At 43.2% G+C, this 21,921-nt stretch overlaps 1 protein-coding gene across 1 annotated transcript in view; it reads right to left on the bottom strand.

The window, feature by feature from the left end:
• The window catches only part of LOC143794184 (carbonic anhydrase 15-like), a 58,853-nt gene extending 37,221 nt beyond the window's left edge, over nucleotides 1-21,632 (bottom strand). Inside the window, exons 1-6 of the mRNA XM_077280949.1 lie at nucleotides 21,566-21,632; nucleotides 21,058-21,228; nucleotides 20,824-20,969; nucleotides 18,985-19,077; nucleotides 18,842-18,908; nucleotides 17,484-17,647 (exon numbers count right to left, since the gene is read on the bottom strand). Coding sequence (XP_077137064.1) covers nucleotides 17,484-17,647; nucleotides 18,842-18,908; nucleotides 18,985-19,077; nucleotides 20,824-20,969; nucleotides 21,058-21,228; nucleotides 21,566-21,632 — 708 coding nt within the window. The remainder of the gene's footprint in view (nucleotides 1-17,483; nucleotides 17,648-18,841; nucleotides 18,909-18,984; nucleotides 19,078-20,823; nucleotides 20,970-21,057; nucleotides 21,229-21,565) is intronic.
• Between the last annotated feature and the right edge of the window lie 289 nt (nucleotides 21,633-21,921).

Raw genomic sequence — 21,921 nt, 5'->3', positions numbered from 1 at the left:
TGAATCCTTGCACTTGCACTGCACAGAAATAACAGTCATCATGATGATTTTTTGGCTCTCTCCACACCATTGGAACACCAAATTTGAAGCTTTTTCTTTGTCCTTTGCTCTATTTTCGTAATAATTCGATACATGCTTTGCACACTATGTGTGGTGCCCAAAACTTGTCTTGGTCCCCAAGCATAACCCCAAAATAGGCAAAATACACTTTTTTTACGAAGTCTGTTATGTTTCTTCTATGTTTTGGCAGTGTGTATTCACCACAAATGTAACAGAATGAGTCTGGATCGTTAAGACAACTTCTTCTTGATGAGTTCATGCTTTTCACTGGAAAACAGACAACAACATAAAGTTAGTGCAAAAATCAAGCTATGAACAAACTTTTAGAACACTAATTAACACAAAACTATATTGAGAACTGCTCAGTTCAAGTACTAATCCAAAGAAATTAATGAGATGATGCGTCGCATTTACCAACAAGTGCTATAAATAAGATACCAAAAATCTCAAAAACTTGAGCCAATCTGGCAAAACTGATGACATATTCAGAATCAGCACCCCAAAAATACCCCAAATTCATTAAAATATTTTGGACACCAGAAAAAAAATTTTTTTTGTTGACCTGTGTTATCAACTGCACTGCAGATCCACCCCACATGAAGACCTGGAAGTACAACATGTGCAACTCCCTGAAAATACTGATCCAATCCTGCAACTAGAGAGCACTGCAGCTGATCTAAAACAGAAGATCTTAGATAAACTAAATACCATTAATACCAGAGATCGACTGCCAAGGCTCAGCAAAGAAACATCTCCAGACAGTATGCTAGAAGATGCCAATAGAGCACTTGCATCAATACCACCACCATAACTTAAACTAATAAACTGATCTATGCTACTGCCTCAGCAATAGTGGAAATGCTTGGCTATACAACCAGCAAGAAGAACAGAAGTATGTGCCTCCTTGGAAAAGAAGACTGGAAACAAAGATAAAGGTGACACGAAGGGAAGTCAGCCAACTAACCGAAATACAGAAGGGTGTAAAGATCAAGAATAAGACCAAGCTGGACAAGTAAAAAGGCCTGACCCTAGCTGAAGCTCTAGAGACTGCTAAACAAAGGCTCACAGCACTCGCTCCAAGACTAGGGAGATACACTAGAGAGGCCAAGAAGATAAATGCCCTGTTCTCCAAAGAACCATCCAACTACAGAGTAACAGCACAAAGGCAGCAACTCCACCAATAGCAGAGACTGAACAATACTGGAGGAACATATGGGGGAAGGAAAAACATACAACACAAGTGCAATGTGGCTGCAAGATCTGAGAATGAAACACAGCAACCACCTAGAGCAAGAACTATTATAGAAGCAGACATCCAACAGCGGGTCAAGAACATGAAAAGCTGGACAGCACCTGGCCCAGACATGATCCACACCTACTGGCTAAAGAAATTAACAGCGGTACATGAACTCATGGCAAAGCAGATGAACCAACTGCTAGAAGCTGGCCACCACCCAGCTTGGCTAACACAAGGAAGAACAGTGCTGATCATGAAGGATTCAAACAAAGGAACAGTTCTATCCAACTACCGCCCAATATCCTGCCTTACAACAACATGGAAACTCCTGTCAGACATCATGGCCACCAAGCTACAGCACCATATGAACCAGTACATGAATTCAGCTCAGAAAGGCATTGCGACCTACACCAGAGGCTCTAAGCACCAGCTCCTAGTAGATAGAGCAGTCGCTCAAGACCCAAGATCCAAACAGACCAATCTCAGCACAGCCTGTATTGACTACAGGAAAGTCTATGACTCAATGCCACACACATGGATCTGTGAATGCTTGGCTCTCTATAATGTCAACAGGAAATTAAGAACCTTCATCAGAAACTCAAGGGGCTATGGAGAACAACATTGGAAGTTAACTCAAGTCAACTAGCACAAGTGACCATCAAATGCGGCATATACCAAGGTGATGCACTGTCCCCATTGCTGTTCTGCATAGGCTTGAACCCCCTCAGTCAGATAATGACAGAGTCTGGCTATGTATATAAGTTCAAGAGTGGAAGCACCATCAGGCGCCTCCTCTACATGGATGATGTCAAGCTGTGTGCGACAAATGAATGAGACATCAATTCACTGATCCACCTGACAAGGATCTACAGTGAAGACATCGGGATGTCCTTTGGACTAGAGAAGTGTGGCCGGTTGGTAATTTATAGAGCCAAGGTAGTCAAGACTGATGGAGTGGAATTACCAACAGGGCACATAGCAGATGTACAGACATGCTACAAGTACGTCATCATCCCACAGGATACGATAATCATGATAGAGAGGCAAGGAAAGCTGAAACAACCAAATACGATCAAAGGGTAAGACATGTCCTGAAGAGCCAACTCAATGGGAAGAATAAAATCCACACCATCAATACATATGCCCTGCCAGTTATCAGATACCCTGCTGGCATAGTGTACTGGCCAAAAGAAAAGATGGAAGCTAGAGATGTGAAGACATGAAAGCTCCTCAAAATGCATGGAGGTCTCCACCCTAAGTCTAGCATACAAAGATTGTATACCAACAGAAAGGAGAGTGGTCAAGGCTTGATAAGCATCCAAGCCACCATCATGAATGAAACAAGGAGTATCCAGGAATACATCAGAAAAATGCACCAAGGCACCAAAAGATGAGATGCTGAGACAAAGCCTAAGACCAGGGTCACACATATAAATACATGCAGCTGCACACTCCAGTCCCGAGTGCCTGCGGTAGTACGGGTATTGATGCAAGAGACTCGCGCAAGTTTCTCACATTGCATTCGCAAGTGTGACCCTCGCCTAAGGCAGCAACAACAACAGATTTGTAAGGAAGAACAGGAACATGAAGCGCGATGGCAAGGCAAGCCGCTGCATGGGATGTACCATTGACAGATAATGGAGGTGACTGACATGGAAAAATCCTACCAATGGCTGGAGAAAACTGGACTCAGAGACAGCACAGCGGCCCTAATCATAGCGGCGCAAGAGCAAGCACCAAGTACCAGATCCATAGAAGCAAGAATCTACCACACAAGAACCAAGGGTCAGACTATGCAAAGAAACTTTAGAAACAGTCCAACACATAGTGGCAGGATGCAAAATGCAAGCAAGAACAGTGTATACCGAATGCCACAACCAAGTAGTGGGAATTATATACAGGAACATCTGCACAGCATATGGGGTAAGTCCCCCTAAGTCCACATGAGAGACCCCATAAAAAGTGGAGGAGAATGAAAGGGCTAAAATCCTGTGGGACATCAAGATCCAGATGGATAGGCAGGTATTGGCTAACCAACCAGACATTGTGATAGTAGACAGGGATCAAAAGACAGCAATGATAATAGATGTGGCAGTGCAAAGTGACAGCAACATCAGAAAGAAGGAATATGAGAAACTGGAGAAATACCAGGGCCTCAAAGGAGAACTGGAGAAGATGTGGAAGGTGAAGGCAACAGTGATTCCAGTGGTGATAGGAGCACTTGGAGCAGTGACCCCTAAGTTGGGAAAATGGCTACAATAGATCACAGGAGCAACATCTGAACTCTCTTTCCAGAAAAGCACAATGCTGGAACAACTAAAATCCTGCGCAGAACCCTCAAATTCCTAGGCCTCTGGCAGAGGACCCGAGAATGAGAAAGGACAAAAACATCACCCCCATTGGGGAGTGAGAAGGAAGTTGTTGTTTTTTCTGTCATGTGACGTATATTATGTTTACCTGTATAATGTAATAGTGTCTAAGTAATGTTGGTAGTGTACAGTGTAGGATAAATGTAGGGTAAGACATAGTTTAGGACTTAGGACAGATAGGGACAACTTTAAGCAGCAGTAGGAAGTGTCTGTGAGCTGTGCTACCAGGGTTGGTGAACTACAGCAAGGGAAACTAAGGGACAAGGAATTAGCGTGACCTGGAATTGACTGAAGATGAGACAAAGTGGCCTTCCATCTTAAAGGGGTCTGTGGATAAAACAACATGTCACGAGAGACCCTGCGTGTCACGAGAAACAATGAGTGTAACATAGTAACATAGTTAGTAAGGCCGAAAAAAGACATTTGTCCATCCAGTTCAGCCTATATTCCATCATAATAAATCCCCAGATCTACGTCCTTCTACAGAACCTAATAATTGTATGATACAATATTGTTCTGCTCCAGGAAGACATGCAGGCCTCTCTTGAACCCCTCGACTGAGTTCGCCATTACCACCTCCTCAGGCAAGCAATTCCAGATTCTCACTGCCCTAACAGTAAAGAATCCTCTTCTATGTTGGTGGAAAAACCTTCTCTCCTCCAGACGCAAAGAATGCCCCCTTGTGCCCGTCACCTTCCTTGGTATAAGCAGATCCTCAGCGAGATATTTGTATTGTCCCCTTATATACTTATACATGGTTATTAGATCGCCCCTCAGTCGTCTTTTTTCTAGACTAAATAATCCTAATTTCGCTAATCTATCTGGGTATTGTAGTTCTCCCATCCCCGTTATTAATTTTGTTGCCCTCCTTTGTACTCTCTCTAGTTCCATTATATCCTTCCTGAGCACCGGTGCCCAAAACTGGACACAGTACTCCATGTGCGGTCTAACTAGGGATTTGTACAGAGGCAGTATAATGCTCTCATCATGTGTATCCAGACCTCTTTTAATGCACCCCATGATCCTGTTTGCCTTGGAAGCTGCTGCCTGGCACTGGCTGCTCCAGGTAAGTTTATCATTAACTAGGATCCCCAAGTCCTTCTCCCTGTCAGATTTACCCAGTGGTTTCCCGTTCAGTGTGTAATGGTGATATTGATTCCTTCTTCCCATGTGTATAACCTTACATTTATCATTGTTAAACCTCATCTGCCACCTTTCAGCCCAAGTTTCCAACTTATCCAGATCCATCTGTAGCAGAATACTATCTTCTCTTGTATTAACTGCTTTACATAGTTTTGTATCATCTGCAAATATCAATATTTTACTGTGTAAACCTTCTACCAGATCATTAATGAATATGTTGAAGAGAACAGGTCCTAATACCGACCCCTGCGGTACCCCACTGGTCACAGCGACCCAGTTAGAGACTATACCATTTATAACCACCCTCTGCTTTCTATCACTAAGCCAGTTACTAACCCATTTACACACACTTTCCCCCAGACCAAGCATTCTCATTTTGTGTACCAACCTCTTGTGCGGCACGGTATCAAACGCTTTGGAAAAATCGAGATATACCACGTCCAATGACTCACCGTGGTCCAGCCTATAGCTTACCTCTTCATAAAAACTGATTAGATTGGTTTGACAGGAGCAACTTCTCATAAACCCATGCTGATATGGAGTTAAACAGTTATTCTCATTGAGATAATCCAGAATAACATCCTTCAGAAACCCTTCAAATATTTTACCAACAGTAGAGGTTAGACTTACTGGCCTATAATTTCCAGGTTCACTTTTAGAGTGAAAATGCTTTACACTGTGACGAGAACATCCATAAGTCTTTGTGCTTGCTACCCCTTGTACATAACCCTTACCAAGTTACCCTTCAGTAAAACCTGTATTTTAGAATGGGAGTCTCTTTTATTGAACTCTATAGCCTATGGTCCTGGCCAGCCAACACCATCGGCTACAGGCGGCCTGCACGGGCGTAAGGCCCTCACCTCGCCAACATCAACATCCAGCCTGCAGCTACCGCCCCCTGCACCTCATTACCTGGGTCGTGACAAAGTATTTTTGTGCCCTAGGCAGATGAAGCCAATGGTGCCCTCCCCCGATAAACACTCAGCCCCCAAGCAAATGAATGGGTCAGAGACTAAGGGCCCCTTCACACTGTGCAATCAAAGTCTGAACGAGCGTTCGATTTGTGACGTTTATCCGTCCTCGTTCCGAGGTTGCAAAGTGTGACATGGCGTTACGATTTGCGACGCAGCCCAGCATCGTACGATGTGAAAGAAAGAGCAGAACTTTCTTTCGTCGTAAATGTCTCGCTGTGGCGGTCGAAATCGTAGTATGTGACGGCGGTCATACGAGCTCGTAATGCGACTACGTGGGTTGGGCTTCCGCATACCTGTCTCCTGATTGGGCGTGACGTTTTAGCACGCCCATGCTGGTAATACGTCACGCTCGGAGTCGTAGGACTATGGCGGTGTGAAGGGTAGCGTACGATTGCGACGCGTGACGTTCACATCGCAACTACGTCAGAAAAAGCGTTAACATCGTAGAGTGTGACCGCTGGCTACGAGCTCGTACTGCGATGTCGAATATGACGCAAATGCGTCGTAATCGTAGCAGAATCGACCAGTGTGAAGGGGCCCTAAGGTAACAGGACTGCTAATACACCCCTCCATCCCCCTCCATTGGGTCAGGTAACAAGCTCTAACAACCATTTACACTAAAAATTTACCCTTTACACAAAAAGAAAAAAACGGCCAAAAGTGAAAGACTGATGTTGTATTCTTATACTGATTGTAGTTTTGGTGACATTCATGTAGTGATGGTTGATCCATTGCTGCAGTTATCCTCATCAGATCATGAATATGAAACCAAAATCATTATCAGTACATAAATAGAACACCAGAGCCATCAATAGTACATAAATAAGACACCAGAACCATCATACGGCACCAGAACCACCATCAGTAAATAAATACAACAGTTGCATCATCAGTACATGAATACATCACCAGAACCACCATCAGTATATGATTGCATCACCAGAATCACCATGTCACGCTCACGCCCTGACTGGTGGGCGTGAGCTCGGGTGGTTTGTGGCCCCACTGTGCCACAAACCAGACTATCCTGGAAGGGGCGTGACTATGACAGCTGCCTGGGTTTTCACTGGAGCCTCTGATGGTGAGGTCAGGCTTGTGCAGCAGGCAGCTGCCAGGTGCTACTCCAGGGTGGTGTCTGGCTGTGGCTGCTGATCCCACTTGGGAGACAGGAACACCAGGATTGGTGTGGGCATCAGGCACGACTGGCAGAAGAGCACGGCTGAAACTCAGACGAGTAGGCTGGCACGGCTGAGACACAGGGCTGGCAGAGACACGGCAGAGAACACAGGGCTGGCAGAGACACGGCAGAGAACTCAGGGCTGGCAGAGACACGGCAGAGAACACAGGGCTGGCTAGGACGGCAGGAAACACAGGACTGGAAGGCACAGCAGGAACGGCAGGAACACTGGATTGGAAGGCATGGCAGAGAACACAGGACTGGTTGATGTGGTTTATGAAGGAACAGGTAGGGACCTGTTCACACTGGAGGTGAAGGTACGGATATGTAGTGTGGAGGAACAGGTAGGGACCTGTTCACACAGGAGGTGCAGGAATGGATATGAAATATGAAGGAACAGGTAGGGACCTGTTCACACAAGAGGTGCAGGAAAGGAAACAAGCAGAAAGGAATGAGGTATGAAGGAACAGGTTGGGGCCTGTTCACACAGGAGATGTAGGTACGGAAACAAGCCAGAAGGAAAGGAGAATGAAGGAACAGGTTGGGACCTGTTCACACAGGAAGAGAACCGCAAGGCTGCGGATAGGAATGGTAGAGCAGCAAGAGATAGAGTAGCAACAAAAGCTAAGCAGAGCAGAACCGCAAGGAATATGGAGAGGAGCTGCAGCGAGAGGTTTCTGCAGCAAAGCAGAGCGGAGCCACAAGGAATGTGGAGAGGAGCTGCAGCAAGGGATAACTGCAGCAGCACAAGATAAGCAGAGTAGAAAGGAGCAGAAGGTAAAGCCGCAAGGGTACAGAGCAGGCAGAGCTGCAAGAGTGTGGAGTGTAAGCAGACTGACAACACGAGGAAAGACACAGCAGGGAAGGAAGCCACAGACAAGGAGACCGAGATAAGACTAAGTTCAGACAAGGAAATGGAACAAGACAAGAAACAAGGACAAAGACACGGGGACCAGGATATTCTGCCTCCTGGAGGGCGGACAACAAGACCAAGGCAATAGCACAGAGAAAAGCTTCCAGAGAGGGAGTAACACAGAGCAAGGCCTGGCAAACTCAGAAGCTAAACACTAACTGAGCTAACACATTGCACAGGCCCAGACCACTGGGTGGAGCTGCACTAAATACTGGAGGCCTCTTGGTAATTGGTCAGGAACAGATTAGACAGATGCACCTGATTCCTATAAGAACCAGAGAGTTCAGGCGCCGCCCCCTTATACACACAGCCATGAAGCATGCAGAGAGCAGAGACACAGAACATGGAGCTGGCATGAAACAGAAACCACATCATGACCTGGAGCAGTGGGTAAGATAGTGTGAGAGATGTGAGGCCATGTCGTGATGCCAGCAGAGTTGTTACACACCATAAGTACATGACTACATCACCAAGCTTAGTACAGCAATCAATTGTATTGTCAAGTCAGCCCCATATACTTTGAAGTCTCATGAGCCTACAACTCCCAGTATTAACAATAGTAATGAGATGCTTGGAGTTGTTGTTATCAATCATTATCAGACTACGGACCATACAGGAATCACAGTACTGATGAGATGCAGGCAGGTGACTTCTCCTCTGACTGGAGTTGTTCTTTCTTTTCCTCTCCATCTTGTCCAGACTCCATGATGACTTTTCACATCCACATCTTGTCTCTGCATACTTCCCTCTCCATCGGTCGATTGCAGCAAATCCCCATATGGTGCTCTTAAAAATAGGAGCATTATTAAAATGTCCCCTCTGTACAAATATATCTTTCCATACTATGCCCTAAATAAACCTTGTTTGGTATATTACCTCTACACGGTCTGCCCTTATGAGCTACACTAGCCACTTTAATGATCTAAAACTACCCTTCTGTCTGCCATTATCAGATATACCGTAACTGCCATACTGTCTGCCCCTATGCCCCTATGAACAATGGCCTATACCATGACTGTCCCTTCTCCACTGTTTTTCGTGCACTTTCTATATCTCCAAACTGTTCCCCGCCATGGTAATAACCTCTCTCCATACTGTGCCCCCATTTCACGCTACTTCCTTTCTGTATCGATTCTGTGCCCCCTCTCCACACTGTGCAATCATACTGCCTACCACGTTGTCCTCTCCAAATTGTACCCCCTCCTCAAACTGTCCCCATACATGATATCATGGTCACAACAGCTCCCCATACAGTGATATCCACAACAGACCCCCAATATACAGTATGATGCCCCCACAGCTCAGGTATAATGTACTCTACAGCCAGCATCCCCAAGTATAACATGTACCCCAAAGCCAGCATCCTCCCTTATAATATGTACCCCACAACCAGCAGCCCACAGTGTAATATCCTCACAGTCGCCATCCCCCAGTATAACATCTCTACAGACAGCATCCCCCAGTATAATAACCCCACAGCCAGCATCCTCCAGTATATCACCACAGCCAGCATCCCCCAGTATAGAATCCCCACAGCCAGCAGCCACCAGTATAATACCCCCACGTCAAGGAGCCCCCAGTGTAATATTCCCACAGTCATCAGCCCCCCAGTATAATATCCCCTACAGCCAGCAGCCCCAGTATATTTCCAGTCAGCAGCCTCCAGTATAATATTCCCACAGCCAGCATCCGCCAGTATAATATCTCCACAGTCACCAGCCTCCAGTATAATATTCCCACAGCCAGCATCCGCCAGTATAATATCTCCACAGTCACCAGCCTCCAGTATAATATCCCTACAGCCAGCAGCCCCCAATAAAATATATGCACAGTCAGCCACCCCCAGTATAATATCCCCACAGCCTCTTTTGTGATGGCCCCCATTCATTAGCTAAATAGTATAAGAAAAATAAAAAGGCTTATACTCACCTAATCATGGCTCCCTTTCCAGCACAACCAGTGTCAACTCTGCTATGAAGTGCAGCACTGGACGTTGGATGGCGCTATGATGTCACTGTGTCACACTATCCGAAGTCCCTTGCATGCCCAGTCTCCAACAGGTAGCAGGTCAGAAATGGCCTTCGTTCTGCTGGAGTTCCCGGCAGGGAGCTGATTACGGCTGCTCTACGCCTCTCCAGGGTGGCACTCACTTCAATTGTATTCGCGCTTGAATGGCGCAAATACAATTGAACACAAGAAAGGAGCAATGACCAGGGCACAGGACAGAGAGGGGTGATGGGCACTGGTCCTCTGTATTCCTGCACCTCCGGCTGTCACTGTGCTGAATATTTGTGGCTTGGTGAAAGCGCTGGGAAGACACAGACATTCAGCAGAGCTCTGTGTGTGTCTATATGTGCATGTAGCAGACCTGTGTGGTGTGTGTATTTATATGTGCATGTAAAACAAAAGCCCCCCAAAAAATTGAGCCGGAGTACAGGTTGGTATAAGTGCATTGCATAGCTGTGTATTTACAGTGTGGCCATTTAAGAAGCAGAACCTAAGATAAAAACATAATGGGCAAATACATAAATATTAATATTATATATAAATAACAAAGGGCACTTTGTTTTGATTAAAAAAAACATAAACGTCATCCTACCACTACAAGGTGTACCCCAATCAGTAACGTACTGAACTCTTGTAGTTCACCTCACTATGTATCAGCAGATGTAAAAATAGATAATGGCAGAGTAGGACCTGGGTCCTGTTGTTGATACACCCGTCCATATATTTATATAAATAAAATGAACAGCCCAAAAAAAGTTAAACCACACCCCAGTTTGTACAAAGTTAAAAAACCTCCACAAAAATTTGTTGGTATAAATCAGGGGTCTCAAACATGTGGCCATGGGCTGCATGCAGCCTCTGAGGCTGCTACATGTGGCTCGCAGGCACTGTAGACCTCTTGGCAGGGGGTCGCTGAAGGGAGCATTTTATTTCAGCTGAATGTGTGTCCTTAGATGCACATTCAATTGAAATGATGTACCTGTTGTAGCTGTGGATGGGGAGGTGGGGGAGCAGCAATGGTGGAACTGCGGGTCACAGGAGGCAGGAGCCGGCTGCAGCGGCTAACCCTAGAGCCCTCTGCTAAAGAGAAATTAAAATTCATGACTCTCCACACCAATGGGAGTGGAGAGCAGTGAATATTCATTTCTCTTTAATTGAGAGCACAATAATCGCAGCTGCCGGTTTCCTGCAGTGGCCAGGTGATCACATGCGCCCGCTACTAAAGAGAGTGAATATTCACTTCTCTGAACACCGGGACTATAGGAGTGGAGAGTAGTGAATATTCATTCCCTTAAGTAGCGGCCACATGTGATTGCCCGGCCACAGGAAGCAGGCTACTGTGCCCGCTATTAAAGATCAATGAATATTCACTGCTCTCCACTCTTATACTCCGGGTGTGGAGAGCAGTGAGTATTCCATCAGCTGCCATCCACTGCTTATCAGCATAAATCAGCAGATGACAACAGAACAAGAGGCTGCGAGCGAACGGAGGGAAGGTAAGTAGGATGTTTTGGTTTTTTTATGTTTTGATGGTAGCCATGCATACCAGTATTGGGATGGGGACCATGTATACCAAGATAGGGATGAGGCGGCCATGCATACCAAGATAGGGATGAGGGGGCCATGCATACCAGGATAGGGATGAGGGGACCATGCATACCAGGATAAGAATGAGGGGGCCATGCATACCAGGATAGGGATGAGGGGACCATGCATACCAGGATAAGAATGAGGGGGCCATGCATACTAGGATAGGGATGAGAGGGCCAGGTATACCTGGATTGGGGACATACCGTATATACAAGTGCTTCTCACTAAATTACAATATTATCAAAAAATTAATTTATTTCAGTGCAATGCAAAAAGTGAAAGTCATATATTATATAGAGTCATTACAAACAGAGTGATCAATTTCAGTTGTTTATTTCTGTTAATGTTGATGAAAGTCATTATCTCAGTAAATTAGAATACTTTATAACACCAGCCTGAAAAATTATTTTAAATTCCGAAATGTTGGCCTACTTAAATGTTCAGTAAATGCACTCAATACTTGGTCGGGGCTCCTTTTGCATCAATTACTGCATCAATGCGGCGAGGAATGGAGGCGATCAGCCTGTGGCACTGCTGAGGTGTTATGGAAGCCCAGGTTGCTTTGATAGCAGCATCCAGCTCGTCTGCATTGTTTGGGTCTGGTGTCTCTCATCTTCCTCTTGACAGTAACTCCATAGATTCTCTATGGGGTTAAGGTCAGGCGAGTTTGCTCTCCAAAATCAAGCACAATGATACTGTTTTAAACCAGGTATAGGTACTTTTGGCAGTGTGAACAGGTGCCAAGTCCTGCTGGAGAATTAAATTTCTATCTCCATAAAGCTTCTCCTCAGAAGGAAGCATGAAGTGATCTACAATTTCCTGGTAGATGGCTGCGCTGACTTTGGTCTTGATAAAACACAGTGGACCTACACCAGCAGAAGACATGGCTCCCCAAACCATCACTGATTGTGGAAACTTCACACTAGACCTCAAGCAGCTTGGATTGGGTGCCTCTCCACTCTTCCTCAAGACTCTGGGACTTTTGTGTTTTCATTGGCTGTAAGCCATAATCAACAACATTAACAGAAATAAACACTTGAAAAAGATCACTCTGATAGGGGATTTAGATTGTGAGCTCCAATAGGGACTGTGATGATGCTGTGGAATTAATGGCACTATGTAAGCAAGTAACAAACTATTTGCCAACCCCATATGATTACCATAAACTTTTTAGCCTACGGTTATAAACCCATATTTAACCCCTTTCTGACATCTGACGTACTATCCCGTCGAGGTGGGGTGGGCCCGTATGACCACCGACGGGATAGTACGTCATATGCGATTGGCCGCTCTCACAGGGGGAGCGCGGCCGATCGCGGCCGGGTGTCAGCTGCCTATCGCAGCTGACATCCGGCACTATGTGCCAGGAGCGGTCACCGACCGCCCCCGGCACATTAACCCCCGGCACACCGCGATCAAACATGATCGCGGTGTACCGGCGGTACAGGGAAGCATCGCGCAGGGAGGGTGCTCCCTGCGTGCTTCCCTGAGACGATCGGTACAAGGGAATGTACTCACCTTGTACCGAGCGTCTTCTCCCTGCAGTCCCCGGATCCAAAATGGCCGCGGGGCTGCATCCGGGTCCTGCAGGGAGGACTTCCGGGTCAGGAGCAGGCTGCAGCTGCAGCTCTGTAAACCTGCAGCGATGAGTGAGATCGCCGATCTCACAGAGTGCTATGCAAACTGTAAGATCGGCGATCTGTGATGTCCCCCCCCCTGGGACAAAGTAAAAAAGTTTTAAAAAAAATTTCCACGTGTAAAAAAAAAACTAAAAAAAAAAATTCCTAAATAAAGAAAAAAATATATATATATATTATTCCCATAAATACATTTCTTTATCTAAAAAAAAAAGAAAAACAATAAAAGTACACATATTTAGTATCGCCGCATCCGTAACAACCCCACCTATAAAACTGTCCCACTAGTTAACCCCTTCAGTGAACACCGTAAGAAAAAAAAAAACGAGCCAAAAAACAACGCATTATTATCATACCGCCGAACAAAAAGTGAAATAACACGCGATCAAAAAGACGGATATGAATAACCATGGTACCACTGAAAACGTCATCTTGTCCCGCAAAAAACGAGCCACCATACAGCATCACAAGCAAAAAAGTAAAAAAGTTAGTCCTCAGAATAAAGCGATGCCAAAATAATTATTTTTTCTATAAAATAGCTTTTATCGTATAAAAGCGCCAAAACATAAAAAAGATATAAATGAGGTATCGCTGTAATCGTACTGACCCAAAGAATAAAACTGCTTCATCAATTTTACCAAACGTGGAACGGTATAAACGCCTCCCCCAAAAGAAATTCATGAATAGCTGGTTTTTGGTCATTCTGCCTCACAAAAATCGGAATAAAAAGCGATCAAAAACTGTCACGTGTCCGAAAATGTTACCAATAAAAATATCAACTCGTCCCGCAAAAAACAAGACCTCACATGACTCTGTGGACCAAAATATGGAAAAATTATAGCTCTCAAAATGTGGAGACGCAAAAACTTTTTTGCTATAAAAAGCGTCTTTTAGTGTGTGACAGCTGCCAATCATAAAAATCCGATATAAAAAAACGCTATAAAAGTAAATCAAACCCCCCTTCATCACCGCCTTAGTTAGGGAAGAATAATAAATAAAAAAAAATTTATTTATTCCATTTTCCCATTAGGGCTAGGGTTAGGGTTAGGGCTAGGGTTAGGGTTAGGGCTAGGGTTAGGGCTAGGGTTAGGGCTAGGGTTAGGGTTAGGGCTAGTGTTGGGGCTAGGGTTGGAGGTAAAGTTAGGGTTAGGGTTGGGGCTAAAGATAGGGTTAGGGTTGGGGCTAAAGTTAGGGTTAGGGTTTGGATTACATTTACGGTTGGGATTAGGGTTGGGATTAGAATTATGGGTGTGTCAGGGATAGGGGTGTGGTTAGGGTTACCGTTGGGATTAGGGTTAGGGGTGTGTTTGGATTAGGGTTTCAGGTAGAATTGGGGAGTTTCCACTGTTCAGGCACATCAGGGGCTCTCCAAATGCGACATGGCGTCCGATCTCAATTCCAGCCAATTCTGCGTTGAAAAAGTAAAACAGTGCTCCTTCCCTTCCGAGCTCTCCCGTGCGCCCAACATATGGGGTATCAGCGTACTCGGGACAAATTGGACAACAACTTTTGGGGTCCAAGTTCTCATGTTATCCTTGGGAAAATAAATATTTGGGGGGCTAAAAATCATTTTTTTGGGAAAAAATATATTTTTTATTTTCACGGCTCTGCGTTGTAAACTGTAGTGAAACACTTGGGGGTTCAAAGTTCTCACAACACATCTAGATAAGTTCCTTGGGAGGTCTAGTTTCCAATATGGGGTCACTTGTGGGGGGTTTGTACTGTTTGGGTACATCAGGGGCTCTGCAAATGCATCGTGACGCCTGCAGACCAATCCATTTAAGTCTGCATTCCAAATGGTGCTCCTTCCCTTCCGAGCTCTGTTATGCGCCCAAACAGTGGTTCCCTCCCACATATGGGGTATCAGCTTACTCAGGACAAATGGGACAACAACTTTTGGGGTCTAATTTATTCTGTTACCCTTGTGAAAATACAAACCTGGGGGCTAAAATATCATTTTTGTGGAAAAAAAAGAGAATTTTTTATTTTCACAGCTCTGCGTTATAAACTGTAGTGAAACACTTGGGGGTTCAAAGTTCTCACAACACATCTAGATAAGTTCCTTGGGAGGTCTAGTTTCCAATATGGGGTCACTTGTGGGGGTTTGTACTGTTTGGGTACATCAGGGGCTCTGCAAATGCAACGTGACGCCTGCAGATCAATCCATTTAAGTCTGCATTCCAAATGGCGCTCCTTCCCTTCCGAGCTCTGTCATGCGCCCAAACAGTGGTCCCCCCCCCACATATGGGGTATCAGCGTACTCAGGACAAATGGGACAACAACTTTTGGGGTCCAATTTATTCTGTTACCCTTGTGAAAATACAAACCTGGGGGCTAAAATATCATTTTTGTGGAAAAAAAAGAGAATTTTTTATTTTCACAGCTCTGCGTTATAAACTGTAGTGAAACACTTGGGGGTTCAAAGTTCTCACAACACATCTAGATAAGTTCCTTGGGAGGTCTAGTTTCCAATATGGGGTCACTTGTGGGGGGTTTGTACTGTTTGGGTACATCAGGGGCTCTGCAAATGCAACGTGACGCCTGCAGACCAATCCATTTAAGTCTGCATTCCAAATGGCGCTCCTTCCCTTCCGAGCTCTGTCATGTGCCCAAACAGTGGTTCCCCCCACATATGGGGTATCAGCGTACTCAGGACAAATTGGACAACAACTTTTGGGGTCCAATTTATTCTGTTACCCTTGTAAAAATACAAAGCTGGGGGCTAAAAAATCATTTTTGTGAAAAAAAGAATTTTTATTTTCACGGCTCTGCGTTATAAACTGTAGTGAAACACTTGGGGGTTCAAAGCTCTCAAAACACATCTAGATAAGTTCCTTAGGGGGTCTACTTTTCAAAATGGTGTCACTTGTGGGGGGGTTTAATGTTTAGGCACATCAGGGGCTCTCCAAACGCAACATGGCGTCCCATCTTAATTCCAGTCTATTTTGCATTGAAAAGTAAAATAGCGCTCCTTCCCTTCCGAGCTCTGCCATGCGCCCAAACAATGGTTTACACCCACATATGGGGTATCAGCGTACTCAGGACAAATTGCACAACAATTTTTGGGGTCCAATTTCTTCTCTTACCCTTGGGAAAATAAAAAATTGGGGGCGAAAAGATCATTTTTGTGAAAAAATATGATTTTTTTATTTTTACGGCTCTGCATTATAAACTTCTGTGAAGCACTCGCGGGGTCAAAGTGCTCACCACACATCTAGGTAAATTCCTTAGGGGTCTACTTTCCAAAATGGTGTCAGTTGTGGGGGGTTTCAATGTTTAGGCACATCAGGGGCTCTCCAAATGCAACATGGCGTCCCATCTCAATTCCAGTCAATTTAGCATTGAAAAGTCAAATGGCGCTCCTTTCCTTCCGAGCTCTGCCATGCGCACAAACAGTGGTTTACCCCCACATATAGGGTATCAGCGTACTCAGCACAAATTGTACAACAACTTTTGGGGTCCATTTTCTCCTGTTACCCTTGGTAAAATAAAACAAATTGGAGCTGAAATAAATTTTGTGTGAAAAAAAGTTAAATGTTCATTTTTATTTAAACATTCCAAAAATTCCTGTGAAACACCTGAAGGGTTAATAAACTTCTTGAATGTGGTTTTGAGCACCTTGAGGGGTGCAGTTTTTAGAATGGTGTCACACTTGGGTATTTTCTATCATATAGACCTCTCAAAATGACTTCAAATGAGATGTTGTCCCTAAAAAAAAATGGTGTTGTAAAAATGAGAAATTTCTGGTCAACTTTTAACCCTTATAACTCCCTAACAAAAAAAAATTTTGGTTCCAAAATTGTGCTGATGTAAAGTAGACATGTGGGAAATGTTACTTATTAAGTATTTTGCGTGACACATCTCTGTGATTTAAGGGCATAATAATTCAAAGTTGGAAAATTGTGAAATTTTCTAAATTTTCGCCAAATATCCGTTTTTTTCACAAATAAACGCAAGTTATATCAAAGAAATTTTACCACTATCATGAAGTACAATATGTCACGAGAAAACAGTGTCAGAATCGCCAAGATCCATTGAAGCGTTCCAGAGTTATAACCTCATAAAGGGACAGTGGTCAGAATTGTAAAAATTGGCCCGGTCATGAACGTGCAAACCACCCTTGGGGGTGAAGGGGTTAAAGTTATTGCACTAGGAGTCGCTGTATTTCTCTCTTTTTCTCTAGCAACCCATATAATAAAGGGTTTTCTGACACAGTTTCCAAAGTTCATTTTAAGATTCATGCGTAGAACTGATCTAATACACATGTTCTAATTGTAATCTATATGGTTGGGAAGCTCAGCTAAATAATGACCTAATTAGCAGCTAATTCACTTTTTGTAGCTATGCAATGATGTAGAAGTTTTTGTTTCTTTTACCTGTGTTTGACTAACAGAAATTGGAAGCTCAAAAACTGTCCAAATCACGGCCTCGGAGCAGTCAGGAGTTGTGAGAGAGCCTTGGTATCGATAGTACTGGGTCAACTTATTCTTGGGGGGAAGGAGGTTTTCCAGTGGAAACGTTGGTATCTCAGTAAAGTCTCCTGGAAATACATGAGCAAAGTGATGAAACTTTACTAGAAAACCTGTAATAAAAAGAATTATGTTTTTAACTTTTACTTTAAAAGAATAAATTCATGCACTATTATATTCCTGGCGAAACATAGGTCCCGATTCATCAAGAAAATACGGGACACTACCCAGACACATCAAAGCAACACTCAGGATATGGGCTTCGGCGACCAGGAAAAGCATATTGCATCAGTGGTTGAATCCAACAGTCCCATCACTCTCTTTTATCCGCACCAAAATCCAGTTCATATTTAGAATGGAGTGGATGGACGCACTGACTAGCAGGGAGAAGCTGTCGGGTAGATTTTTATCCACGTGGGCCACTTTCATTCCGTCTGTTCCTCTGGAGACTAGGGAGAGGCTGAGATCGCAATTTGAAAATACACAATGGTATTTACTACAGCGGATAGGAGGCAACACGCCAATTCCATAATACACCTCGTTGGTCACACACATGCAGAGAAAGGGTTTTGGGTTGGGGTGGGATCTTGGGATACTTATTTACTTTGTTATTGTTATTTCCATTGTCTTGTTCATATTGGAAATGTTTGGTTTGTATTGTAATTGTCAAAATCTAATAAACAGATTTACAAAAAAAAAAAGAAAATACGGGACTTGATGAAGAGGCGTGGATGAGTCAGATGCTCCTGGTTCATGAAGAGGAGGTACCTCAGTGCCCAACCCCTGAAATCTTACTCCAGTCCCTAAATAGAGGAACATTTCTTGTGCAGGGAACACCACAGCTCATTGGGAAAATCGAGCTGTTATGCCTCACCCCATGCCACCCCTGCTCCGTCCATTTTGGTGGAGCTGGTAGAAAACTGTGCAGCCAAACCAAGGAATAATTTGCAGCATGCCCAAGTTTGATCCAATATTCGGCCATGCAAGTCAATGAGTCCATGGAAATCACTGGGCTGCACATAGGTGACATCTGAGTGCAATTCAATTTTCACGGACTGACAGAATGGGGGAGATGGAGACATTTTTGTCTCCATCTTCTGTAAACATTTGGAGGTATACATGACTTGCTTAAAATAGAGCACAAAATAGATCATTACATAGCAATAACATTATAATAACATTTTAATAACAATTCCGTTATATTATTTAAAGACAAAGATAAAAAAACAGCATATGTCTATAGATTATATATTGCCTATACTGACCTTCCAGAGACACATTCTTCATAGCCGCCACCAATGTACTATAACTGGGGTTCTCAGCTTCTCCTACCTAAACACCAAAACTATATTAAAATCAGCCAGATAAACAAAGATGTTATTTATCTACATTTTTGCGCAGCTCTTACCGTGATGAGAATGCCTAATACTGAGAGGCCTTGAGGATCTTTCTTGGCCTCTGTGATGCTGGAGTATTTAGTATTCATGTGAACAATATGTAACTAAGGGGAGATATCAAGAATCACAAATTTAACACTTAAAGGTTAAAATTCAACTTATTTCTTGAGGCAGGCACTACTTTTCTGTCTCTCACTCAGCTACCTACTTGCCATGGGCGGTGTGCTCCTGAATTTTGACAAGTTCAGAGGATAAGCATTGTTTTGCTTCTAAGCTGATGGCGCTAGCAGAGGAAGCTTTACCTCATCATCATCATCATCATCAGAGGAGAGCAGGGACACTGTGGCGGGCCAGATCAAGCATCTGGAATCTGGACAATTATAGAGCAGCACTTGCAAGCTGTACAGCAAACAACTTGCAAGTATTGTCTTTGTCTAGGCAACTGATCAATCTGAATTGGCTGATCACCTAGGCAAAGAGTAGTAAACCATAGATTTAAAAAAAAACCTATCCGTTCTTGAGCATGGAGAGGATTTAGTGTGTTGGCATTTTTGGGGACCCATTGCATTATTTAAATCTAGACAAAAAGAGAAATGATCCAGCTGGAGGTGGAGGCAGTTCAGACTTTGTGAGACTTTATTAGACAACTAAAGCGATAAATAGTTCTTCAAAAAGAAAAATCTTTACATAGCAAACACCTGGCACACCAGTGAGGAGGATCAACGCGTTTCAACTATGAAGTCTTACTCATGATCTACCAAGACTAAGTAAGACTTCATAGTTGAAACGTGTTGATCCTCCTCACTGGTGTGCCAGGTGTTTGCTATGTAAAGATTTTTCTTTTTGAAGAACTATTTATCGCTTTAGTTGTCTAATAAAGTCTCACAAAGTCTGAACTGCCTCCACCTCCAGCTGGATCATTTCTCTTTTTGTCTTCATTTGCTGTGGGCGCTCACCCCGAACCGTGCTGGGCGTTGGCAGGTCTGGGGATTTCATCTAAGACCGGTAAGCTGACTATATTCCTTTTTTCTTTTATTATTTAAATCTGTTGCCCTGTGTGAGGGATTGTTTTTTGATGGGCAAGCTGACATTTTTAATCGATACCATTTTTTGGTACGTAAGATGTTTTGATCACTTTTCATTAAAGTTGTTTGCAGAGGTGCGACATTCGAAAAACGGAAATCCTGCCATTTTTATTTTTTTTTGCTTTATGGCGTTTACCTTTCTCTGTTACATAACTTTATTTTTTATGTCAGACATTTACGAATGTAGCGATACCTAATATGTTTCAATTTTTAAGACATTATTATTTCTAATGAGGGAGAAGGGGTATTTTTTCAAATTTGTTTTATTTTTTCACATTTTTAAAACTTTATTTTTCACTTTTTTATAGCCACCTGAAGAAAAAGCCAGCACTCCGTTCTCCAGGATGAACTCTTATTCTTTATTCAAAAATCATGTGCATAGACTACATTTAAAAAGTACGTATCAGAACATTTTCTTGTGCATTTCAGAATGAAATTACTTAGTCATAGCTAATTAAGGAATTTCATTCCGAAACGCGTAAGAAGATGGTCTGATACATATTTTTTTAACGTAATCTATGATCATGATTTTTGAATAAAGAACCAGAGTTCGTCCTGGAGGATGGAGTGCCGACTTTTTCTTCTGTCACAACCCCTTTATTTTATTACACATAGTGTGACAAAACACCAAGTTGATATTATTCCTATAATTGCATGATACATAGAGACATTTACCACCCAATGATCTTAACACAAATATGAAGTACAAATATGAAGAAATATTTGAACATCGTATTGCACAACTTGTGCGAAGAAGTAACATACCTCAATAGGAAACTGCTTCCCTTCCAGTGTATGCTCTGATCCGTCCTTGTTGGGACTTCCCCAGTGGAAGTGGAATTGTAATGCTTTGTAAGTATTTGGTAGTCCTGCTCCACTGATATAAATGTCTCCCGACAGACTCAGCAACACTGAAAAAAGTGATAGGCTAGAATCTTTAAAACTTTATTAAATAAGGCTGCAAAAAAGACAGAAAATGTTGGAAAGAAAAGGTCCAACCTGAATGTCCATCATTCATAAGCTTCCACTGGCCAGGCGGAGCATGATCAAATCCCTGGAAAGTGATACCACCCAGGTGGTCATCTCTCTTTACTTTTGTCTTTTCAATGTTGATTGGAGATTGATGGTCGCCTCCACAATTGTGACTAATGTCCTTCCAGTGATCAGGACCTGGCCAGAAATACAGAAAATAATGATATGTAGAGCAACAGGATTTACAATTAGGTGTTCTTCACACGTGCATATTTTGGTCTTCATCTGCAGAAATGTTTACATACTTGTGACTATTTATTCATTTATTAATTTTACTCACTTATATAGCGCTTTACAGATATTATTGACACTGTCCCCATTGGGGCTCACAATCTAAATTATTTGACTGTTTACTTTTGACTAGGTGTCTGTTTTTACTTCTGATTTTAAAAATGGAATGACGTCCAAAGAGAGGTTTCCTAAGCAGCTCTTGGAATGCAGAATTCATGTGCTGTCCTTTTTTTTTTTTGCTCACCCATTCCATTAAATGCAATTTTGGGTCCCGAGTAGGACATGTCTCTCATCTTTCTAGTTTTGACCATCAATCTACCAAAAAAATCGCCCACGTAAATAGAATAGAATAGGGCATATTAATCAAGTTATAAGCAGGCCAGAATTTGTCATAATTTGTCTTATATGACTTGCAACATATCTTTCTGCATTTTAGAAAGGGATGTGGCCTAATGTGATACAATTCGTCAACATTTTTGGGTAAATACGTTATGTAAGATAAAGTAAGCCAATTTATAGTGGTGTAGACCTAGTCTATACAGTCTTAAACTATACTATATTTATGAAACAGAATGTGATACGATAGCGGAGAACCGATAG

This window comes from Ranitomeya variabilis, chromosome 1 (genome assembly GCF_051348905.1).
Source record: "Ranitomeya variabilis isolate aRanVar5 chromosome 1, aRanVar5.hap1, whole genome shotgun sequence".
Lineage (NCBI taxonomy): Eukaryota > Metazoa > Chordata > Amphibia > Anura > Dendrobatidae > Ranitomeya > Ranitomeya variabilis.
The sequence above is the reverse complement of the archived record's forward strand: the minus strand, read 5'-3'. Positions and strand labels throughout refer to the sequence as shown.